The following is a 9,891-nucleotide window of genomic DNA, read 5'->3' on the forward strand; positions in this document are numbered from 1 at the left end:
CTTTAAGTAAGACAAAAGGCTTAATTTGCGAGTTTGACTCAGAAGGAGTGCGAAATGCCCAACTAATCAAAGCAATACCTAGCTTGTGCAGAGTTCTATTCTGGGTCTTACTGAGGTGGCCAGTCTCTCGTGCTTTTTTGTGAGAGACTGGCCACCTCAGTGAGACCCAGAATAGAACTCTGAACAAGCCAAGTATTGTTTTTCTTAGTCAGGCATTTTGCACTCCCTCGGAGTTGAACCCACGACCTAAGCCTTTTGTGTCACTTAAAGTGACAGCCTCTCACCAATTGATCTGTGAAATGTCAGACTAAGCAAAACAACACCTGGCTTGTGCAGAGTTCTGTTCTGGGTCTCACTGAGGTTAGCTTGTCTCTTACAGTTATAGTTTTGATGCTACTTTGAGGAAGCTATTGTAAAGTTGTGTAAATTACAAGAAGGGTTTTTTATTTCCATCTTAGTGCAGTTTTTGAAATATGGGGTTAGCATTTAGTTTTTAATCAACAAGAAAATTGAGAGTGTTCTAATATTGTTTTGGACTTGAGTATATGTAGAATTTGATGTTCTCCCTCATTTTTGAGAGATGCTTGATGGTTGTAAAATTTGATCTTTGGTGCTCATGTCAAGTTGCTTGAGTAGGTGATATGGATTTTAGTTGATGAAAAAGAAATTGGGATGTTAATATTTTCAAAACTTGGTTGGTTTACTGATCATATTCATGGGAGTCTATAGGCATTGGTGTTTCTAAATGAGAGGTTTTGGTATATTGAGATGGCGGTTATGCATTCTTTGTTTAAATACTATCTGAGAATTGAATGACAAGTAACATAACAGTAAATCCTCAAGTTCATGATTAATAGAGGATGTCTAGGCCATTGATTTCTAAGCTGTGCTTGATGTATGTTGCTGCCAAGCCGAGACTGGTTTATTGTTCATTTGTTGTGAGCATAACCCATAGATCATTCCTACAATCAAGTTATATTTGAATCTTATCAGCAAGTCCGATGATACTTGAAATATTACATGGTTCAAATCTTACTGAAAGCCTACTTCGATTGATCAAGTTTGAGTTTAGAGGACTAAACTCTTTTATAAGGGGGGAATTTGTGGGCCTCACCATTTTTTTAAATTTTAAAGTTAAGTGAGCGGTTATGTTTAATTTTTTTAATATTATATTTTTTTATATTTAAGTTATTTTTTTGAAAACCCTAGCATCTCTTCACCTTCTTCTAATTTAGTTTGTCGTTTAAGAAAAGGAACACCTAGCCTCATCTTTCTCTCCCAGGTTAAGTATAATGTGGGTGCGAGGAAGGGTTACATATCAAGGGTTTGGTTTGCTATTATTGTTAAGGTAAGATTCTGATTTATTTTGTTTCTGCTCTTTTTTATAATTGTCGTGACATGATACTAGTTAGGGTTAAGGTTTGGTGAGAATGTTGATTTGATTTAATTTGAGGATAAGATTAAGAAATTCGTATTAGCATAGCAGAAATCCCTCTTCAATTTTAGGGGGTCTTAGAAGATGAATTTGGAGGAGAGTAGAATAAGAAACTTGTAGAGTTTGACATTGGATAAGTACCTGCAAAATTTCAGAATTTTTGCATAAGTAACTTGCAAATTATAAGCTTTAAACGTAGGTGATGAGTTCAGGATCTAGGCAGTCTTGATCCATTTTTTATTTTTTTCATGATTATAAGTTCCTATTTAGATTTATATTTGTATAAAAAAAGTTGTAGAAGATGATTTTATATTTGGTTCTACCCAACTTTAGAATTTTTACCCTTGTAAATTGTGAGATATGATCATATTTTTGTAGGTGTGCCCAATGGCATTTCTGCAGAAAACATGAAGATTGATAAGAGAATTTGAGGATCTCAGAAGTTGAATCAGGACTCATGTTTAATAAGAAAGTTGTTCAATTTTGAGTTTAATGTATGCTCCTAAAGTTTAATCTTATTTGAAGTTATATGTTGTAATATATTTTTATTATAAAAGGCATATCTGAAATTGTTGGTTTGCATGTTTATGATTTTTAAAAGTGATTGCTTAAATTTTGTAGATCTCAAATCACTGTGAGATTTGGATATGTTATAGATGTAGATGTCGGGTTTTCTCAGAATATTAAAATTTTTGATTTGTGTTAGAATTCGCAAAGTTATGTTGATTTCAATCTTAAGGGTCATAGGGAAATTGGTTATTAGTCTTGACATTGGTAGCTTTGTTAATGACTTGAATATGTTTTTGCATTCATGTGAATTTTAGAATTTGTTTTGTCTGTAATTCTGATGGGTTATTCCCAAATATAGAACTTTCTAAGAAAACTCAGTTGGTGTGAATTCGAAATCTGACCGTTAGACAGGTAAGTAACCACATATAAATATTACTATATCTACATATTCTTCGTCACTTGTTAAATATTGTATGATTATTTAATTAATTTAAATAAGTACATTTCGCTGAATTAACTCATTTCAAAAATTTTGATGATTATTATTTATGCAATTATTTAGTTTATAAATTTTTGGGCAACTATATCTTTTCTTTTTAATTAATTTTAATTATTTATTTACTTGGAATTTGTATAAATTATCTGTGCAATTTTTTATTCAAACTACTCATTTACTTTGATATTATAAAAGTGGGATCATGTGATTACTAAAATATTTCTTAGCAAATAAATACTTTGTATTTTACTCGATCTGAACTTTGATAGTTTGTTGTTTTGAGAACATGAAGTATTTTGACATAGAAATTAGTTCCCAATTAACTATGCACTAACCCTATCATTGGGGGTTAAACATTGACTTTGTTGACAGGTAATTATGTTAAGAAACTATAGTTTCCCACTGTTCCATCGGTAAAGAATAACAGCCTTTGATAATTCTGGCTCGGGTCACCGAGGGTAAACTTATGACATCTAATATTGTGGCTCAAGTCACTGAGGGTAAACATATGACCTTTGACATTTTGTTTAGCAATAGTTATTTGTGGGACATATATGATTGTATTTTTGATCAGTTATGTTTTTTTTGAAAAACTTGACTTTTGAATTTGATTATGATTAACTTGTATTTTATTATACTTTATTTGAGTTTTAAAATTTTGAAACTTTTATGATCCCAATATTTTTAGTGGGTACTTATTGGGCTGTCAAGCTCATAAATTTTGTTATAAATTTTATCAGATCAGGAGTATACTTGTGACGGATAGTTTAGTGGGAATTGTTGAGCGAGTGCCATTTTAGTAGTAGTCAAGGAAGACTTAGATCTGTATTCTGTTTACTTTGTACTCCAGCACCTTAGTGTTTTGATCTAGCTTGTTATGAAGGGTTATTTTTTTTTGGTTTCATAATTTGTGGTTTTGTTTCTTTGCGCAGCTTTGAGAATCGGGTTTTGAGGCCTTGCACGCCTACTGGGTCTCGGCCTTGTAGATGTGTGCTCGTTTGTCGATGCACTAAGTTTGCCAAACTGGGTTTAGGGCGTGACAACAAGTATCATCAAAATTTTAATATTTTCTAATCAAATTGAAGGACTTACTACTAAATTGTCTAGTGATAAGTTATTTGAATGATGGGTGTGGACCCTGCCCAACACTAAAGCATGCTTAGGATGCTAAGCTCTTAAGTTGCACTTAATCCCATCTCCTTGTCTCTATGGTTTTATTGTTTAGCTGAGGTGATAAATTTCTGGAGGGATTCCCGGACACCATCCCATCATTGCCTCCCACTTGGCCGAACTTTTACTCCTCCTATGACCATCATCTTCCTCCTTTCTCTACATTCTTCCACTCCACCTAGCTCTCCTTGGAAGGTTGAAGAAGAGTGGTTTCCTTGTCGGAGCTCAGGTTTCTACCGGAGTTCTTGTCATCCGGAGGCAAGGTGAAGAGGAGCAACAAGCCGCCGATGCTTCCACGAAGGCTAGGTAGGTTTATTGCCCTCTTGTTGGTAGTAGAGCTTGATGCTAGAGTTTTAGGAGAAGCTTGTTGTATGTGAAATCTTAAGGATGGTTACAGTTTTTTTTTTTCTAATGAGATGCATGTTTTGAAGCTCCTAGGTGCTTGTGCTTATACTCATGCAACCCTTGTGATCCTTAGAGCTTGTTATCTTTTTTCTACTCCATAGAACTTGAAACCTTTGTATGCCACCTTGGTCTAGTTGCATCTTGTTTAGTGGATGTTTTATACTCTCATGTGTCTATGGTTGCCTTTGATGATGATGTTTGTTTGTAGAGCTTCACCCTTTTGATTTGTTTTTGGCTTATCCTTGCATGACACTATATATATATATATATATGCATGCATGAGACCATGGCTTTTTATTGTGCAGGAAGCTATATGTATGCATATATACACATGCAAGAGGCTAAATATTTATTAATACTTGAAACCACATCTACTTAGGTTGAAGAGCACTCTTGTGCCCCTTGAATATCTCTAGTTCATGGCATCCAAGGATGTATATATAGACACTCATGGAACCATCTACTTGTATATCCTTTTATACATGAAAACCTAAGCTTTTGCATGCCTAGTGAATGCATATACATTTATGTCATGTGTGTTTAGTTTTATTATTTTCGGCTCTTTGTGCATGCCTTTCAAAAACTCATACTTTTAGCTACCTGGGAAAATAAGTAGCAACCTTTGAGTTTATTCTTCTAAGATGCTAGTTATTTGGTTTTGGCATGTTTAAACTACTCTATTTAGAGTTTGGATTGTGTGCAAGTAAGTATAAGTAGTGAGGCTTTCCCTTGTTGTCCCCTTAAAGTTATAAGTTCTGAATTGGTGTTAGAAAAGCTCTTTCTTTATTGTGTAGAGTTGGTATTTAGGCTAGCTCATCTATAGCCTATGCATGAACTCTCCTTGCTTAAGTATTCTTACTATTTGGTTGGTTCTTCCCTTGGATTATAGGACCACCTTGAGCAATAATCTTGGATTTCTTTTGGATTTACGAGATCATCAAGTAAGTAATCCCTTGAACTCTTGTATTTAAAATTTTATTGTTTTGAATTTATTTTATTTAAATTCTTTGAAACTATATTTGATTATTCTTCGAAATTTATTTTGTAAATGGCATCACATTTTATTATTTATGTTTTAGATAAATAACTCTTAGGCTTAGTTAGAACCATGGTTTTTACCTTGCTAATATTTATATTTGTTTATTTTCCCTTACCAACCAAATTTGTATAATAATATTTTCCAACCATCCATTCATGCAACATGATGATTTTGAAATACTATCTTAGCTATTCAAATAGTTTCAAAGATTTGGTATATTCTGGATATTTATTTAATTATTTTTATCTTATCTCTTATCGTGGGAATCTGGCAACAATTGGAAGTTTGGGAATCTTTGTGTATTTATTTATTTATTTTAATTATTTAATTGCTTTTTGTTATTACATGAATTTGTTTTTGGCAAAATAATTGTGAATTGTTGTTACTATTTCTTCAAAATGAAAACTAGGCTAAGGTTTGGAAAAGTTGGTATATTCTTTTGCATTTAATTAATTAATTAATTATTTATTATTCATTTATTTATTTATCTTATATTATTACATGAATTTTTTGAAGATACTTGTGAATATTCTGTAATCTTGGCTTTGAAATCTGTCTGAATATTTTGGTCTCCAAATGAACGATATGCAACCCTGTTATTGGGTGGTTAAACCCTGACCTTGTCGACAAGAATTCTGAAAGATGTGACTAGAGTTTCGCACTGTGTCCGTTCGGTGAAATAATCAATGGTCATCTGATATTCAGTCTCGGGTCACCGAGGGTAGATAAATGACCTCTGTTATTCTGGCTCAGGTCACCAAGGGTAATTAAATGACCTCTGTTATTCAGGCTCGGGTCACCGAGGGTAAACAAATGACCTCTGGCATCTATAGTGAATTTGGAGACATACAGTGGAATTTGTTAATTATTTTTTATTTTGTCCTTTTGATTTTGATTTTCTGCAAAGACAAAATTTTTACCTACCTTGAAGTTTCTGTAGTTCTGATATCGCTTTTCTGGTTTTAAACTTTTGGTAAATGACATATTTGGAAATATTTTTTTATTAGAATATAATACTCTGTATTTTGTTAAATTATGATTTCGGAGATTTGTATTATTCTGAAAAATTAGGTATACTTGAAAACTCACTTTTGAAATTTCTGGTTTAGTTTAACTATGGTTTGAAGACGCATGCTCATAATTAGAAAACTTTCTATAATTCTGATTTACAGCTTTGAAATATGGTATTCTTTTGATTACCATATTCTTGAATGGTAGTACTACTACCTCTGTTGAATTATTTATTTTGTATTGTTTAAACTATGTTTAAGCTTTGAATTTATTCTTAATATTTGAAATCAAGATTCATAAACTCGTTTGTTTTAACCAATTTCTAGATTACTTACTGGGCCAGTGAGCTCATGGATTTATTTTAAATACTTTTCAGATCACGAGTGGTAGACCGGTGTGGATCTTGAAAAAGTGTTTGTAGATGTTGCTTGTCCTATTCTAAAATTTTGAATTCTTGTCATTATCTATCCCTATGTCGTTGTATTTTGTATTTTAGACTTTTTGCATCCCCGTAATATGTACTCTAGAGACCGTAACCGAGTGACTCAGTTGATTTGTTATAAGTTATCTGCTCTGAATCAGGTTCTGAGGTATTGCAGGCTTATGAGGTTTACGCCATGTGTGTTTGCCGCCGTTTGTCTATGCACTGGGTCCAACGAGCCGGGTACGAGGTGTGATAATGGGTGAGTGGAGTGTGCTAGGTCGAATTCCTCATGCCGTGGTATTATGGCATTATAGAACTATAGTAGTATTGTTCATCAAATGTTTATTAGGTCTCCCAAACTTTATGAGAAGAGTCGTATTCTCTATTTATCTAAGATTGAAAGATAAGAAGATAAAAAAAAGAATAAATTGGAAGTGTTAATATATAATTTTAAACATGTGTTATAACAAGTTATGTATTTTATCTGATGAAAATGTTGCTGGAGATACCGTTGCTGATGAGGCTTTCAGTGACGGAATTTTTGTTCAGAATGCATTGAAAAAGACGGCATTTCTCACGGAATTTTGAGTTTTTCCGTAAAACATTAATATATACATATATTATAGTCCCTCGAGTTTATCTCCACCCATAATATGTCTTATCAATCAGAGAGACGTGTTGTGCGTGTATGTATAATCTTTATATCTATGAATAGAAGAAGTCATTCTTGCTTCTACACTTTTGCAGATAAGCCACAAAAGAATAATAATATGGATGAGAACTTCAATAGAATCGTAATGTTCTCAACATCTTATTTCTTCACTATCGTAAATGAAAAAAAAAAAAAATCTCATCACAATCTAAATCAGTTATACAACACAGTCATTAATTATGCACAAGCAGGAAGAAAAGCAAACGAGATAACAAAGAAATAACAGGGGGGAAAAATCACAGCTGATCGCATTGTGCTGAAACAAAAGACAACTTTTCATTGTCCAGATCATAAAGTATCTGAATATTCTGCTGCTGAAAGTTTCCCAAGATGGACAATCCATTTGATTCCATTACTGTCAAGCACAGCAAGCCTGTGCTAGAATCAAGAACCATGTAGTTGTCCCCTGGCAAGTCTAGATCAGCACCATCAAAATGGAAAACCAGCTTTGGAACCTCCACAGATGATGTATCAGAAGGCAAAGAGAAACAGAGATCAAGACCCACATCTGAGCCATCAGCTACTGGGAGTTTCACTTGAGAGATAAAAGCCTTCTTCACTTGTTTATATCCTGCTTCTTCTAAGTAAGTGATGGAAGTCCCTGAGTCTATGATCAATCCACCAGTCCCGTCACTATTTAGTGCAAATGTACTGCTTGGAATCTTTAGAAGGGTTCCACCAACAGTTATTCCTTTTAGGGTTAGATAGTAGAAGGATGGTTGTGAAGGATTTATTGCTAGTGGTGTTGATTGAGGTGCACTTCCTTTTAGTTCTGCATCTGATCCAAAAAGTAGCGGGCTTTTCTTAGAATCATCAAGCGAGGTAAGGCAATAGGAGAACTTTCCAAGCTCAAGTTGTGATATCAGAGATAATGGACCCCGGCCAAGTCCTACAAGGCCTGAAGCCTGTGAAAAACCACTGCCTTGATTACTATCACCACAGCCGAAACCGATGTTCGAAACTGACGCACCTGATGAGCCAAAGGTGAAGGTTTCGCTTGCTAAAACTCCTTGTGTCGATGATGAATCACCATATGTATAGAGGTATTCACAGTCAGATTTGCATGAAGATGTGGGAAGGGCTTCGCAAAGATTGCTTGAACATGCAAGTTTAGAGTATGTGGAGGACTTGGACGGATCAAATATAGGAGTTGGTTGTTGAAAACATTGAACACAAGGTTTACATTGAGTCCATATAAGGTCACTACCAGTGTCAAGGATGGCTAAAAATGGGGAGCTTGGGGTGCCTATACTTAGATCCATGAGAAACTCACCATTACCTGCATGCACGGGTGATTTGAATGACTTGCTTGTGTCTGTGCTAGATAAGGCTGCAGCTTTGGCAACCAATCTTGACATCCTATGCTTGCTCCTTAGTGCTGCACGTTGGAGGAGTTGGAGCTTTGTGAAGTTCCCCATTGAATCAACATGAGTTAGATCAACTCTGAAACCTCTTTCAATTGATTCACAACAAACCATCAAGGCACAAAGCAATGGCACAACAATACTAATTATCTTTTCCATTCTGATCTTTGAATTATAACAACAGTACGTAATCATTGATTAAGGGCGAAGACCTTATATATATCTCTGATGAAGAATTTCTTGAGGCAAACTCAAAGTTATTGTGGGTGAGAAGAGGGTCTGTATGATTAAGATGGACTCCTACTCTGACGTTTGAGCAGATAATTTAGATGGGAATCAAAGGAAGAAACATGAGGTTTGGTGAGCTGCTCTGATACTTGGAAGTTTATATCATCACCAAAAGTGTGTAGGTGGGAAAAGGACTTGTTCACTTTGCAAGCATTCATCATAAACAAGTTGAGAGGGCGGTCGAGTTTTGTTTGCGTTCGGTGAGAAGTCTTTTCATGCTCGTCACTGGCAAGTTATGATTGCCATTTTTAAATATTTGGATAAGAACATTTTCACTGATAGAATATTTATGTTTAGGATTTTTATATCAATTCTTCATATAATTAATATGAATTGAATAAAATTTTGGAGCTTTAAGAATGGGATTGTTTTTTTTTTTTTAAATATAATTTTTATTTCGCTGAAAAAAAGTAAATAAACCACTAACATCCATTCAATAAGAATACAAAAATAAAGACAACACAAAATATCAAAATAACATACACAAAAAAGAAGCAGCCCACTAGGAGTAGAAATCAACAAACAAGAAAGGGAGAAGAGGAGAAGTAAAAAAAAGAAAACAATTGGGGAAACACAACAACAAAAGGGAAAGGAAAAATAACAACAAAAGGTGAAAAGGGAAATGGCCGGTAGAAACCACAAAGCCCCTAACTAAATTGTCTTGTCAGATAGAGCAAATGGTAATCTAGGAACTTTAGGCTCCGCTTAGCTGTAACAGCTGAGTCCTCCAGCTTCGTTCTCTTGGATGCGGGCACTTTAAGGGAAGGGGTGCTAGTTCCCTTCTTCTTTGTTGATCGCAAGGGAGGGGCCACATACCCTGCCTCCTCTATCCACCTTGAGCTAGAAAAAGATTTGCCACATCAATAGAATCAATAGCATTGTTAAAGTCATGGAACATGCTTCTAACCTCTTCAACAAGGTCTGTTTCAGAGTCCTTTGAAGAGTGATCATCATCTCCAAGTTGGTATGTGGATAGCCAGTCAATGTGATCATTAGTGATGCCCCCTTGAACTTCTATAAATTTCCCCTTTAGGTTT

At 34.6% G+C, this 9,891-nt stretch overlaps 1 protein-coding gene across 1 annotated transcript; it reads right to left on the reverse strand.

Annotated features, from left to right (window-relative positions):
* Nucleotides 1–7,261: 7,261 nt before the first annotated feature.
* On the reverse strand, nucleotides 7,262–8,899 carry LOC120281728 (aspartic proteinase nepenthesin-1). The gene has a single exon (XM_039288423.1). It carries the CDS (start codon nucleotides 8,759–8,761, stop codon nucleotides 7,439–7,441), a length of 1,323 nt encoding a protein of 440 aa, XP_039144357.1. The 5' UTR covers nucleotides 8,762–8,899; the 3' UTR covers nucleotides 7,262–7,438.
* Between the last annotated feature and the right edge of the window lie 992 nt (nucleotides 8,900–9,891).

The sequence above is a fragment of the Dioscorea cayenensis genome, chromosome 18 (genome assembly GCF_009730915.1).
Source record: "Dioscorea cayenensis subsp. rotundata cultivar TDr96_F1 chromosome 18, TDr96_F1_v2_PseudoChromosome.rev07_lg8_w22 25.fasta, whole genome shotgun sequence".
In the NCBI taxonomy this organism is placed as follows: domain Eukaryota; kingdom Viridiplantae; phylum Streptophyta; class Magnoliopsida; order Dioscoreales; family Dioscoreaceae; genus Dioscorea; species Dioscorea cayenensis.

Bases quoted from the DNA above. Each gene is read 5' to 3' on its own strand.
- LOC120281728 (XM_039288423.1), bottom strand. From the start codon at position 8,761: ATGATTACGTACTGTTGTTATAATTCAAAGATCAGAATGGAAAAGATA.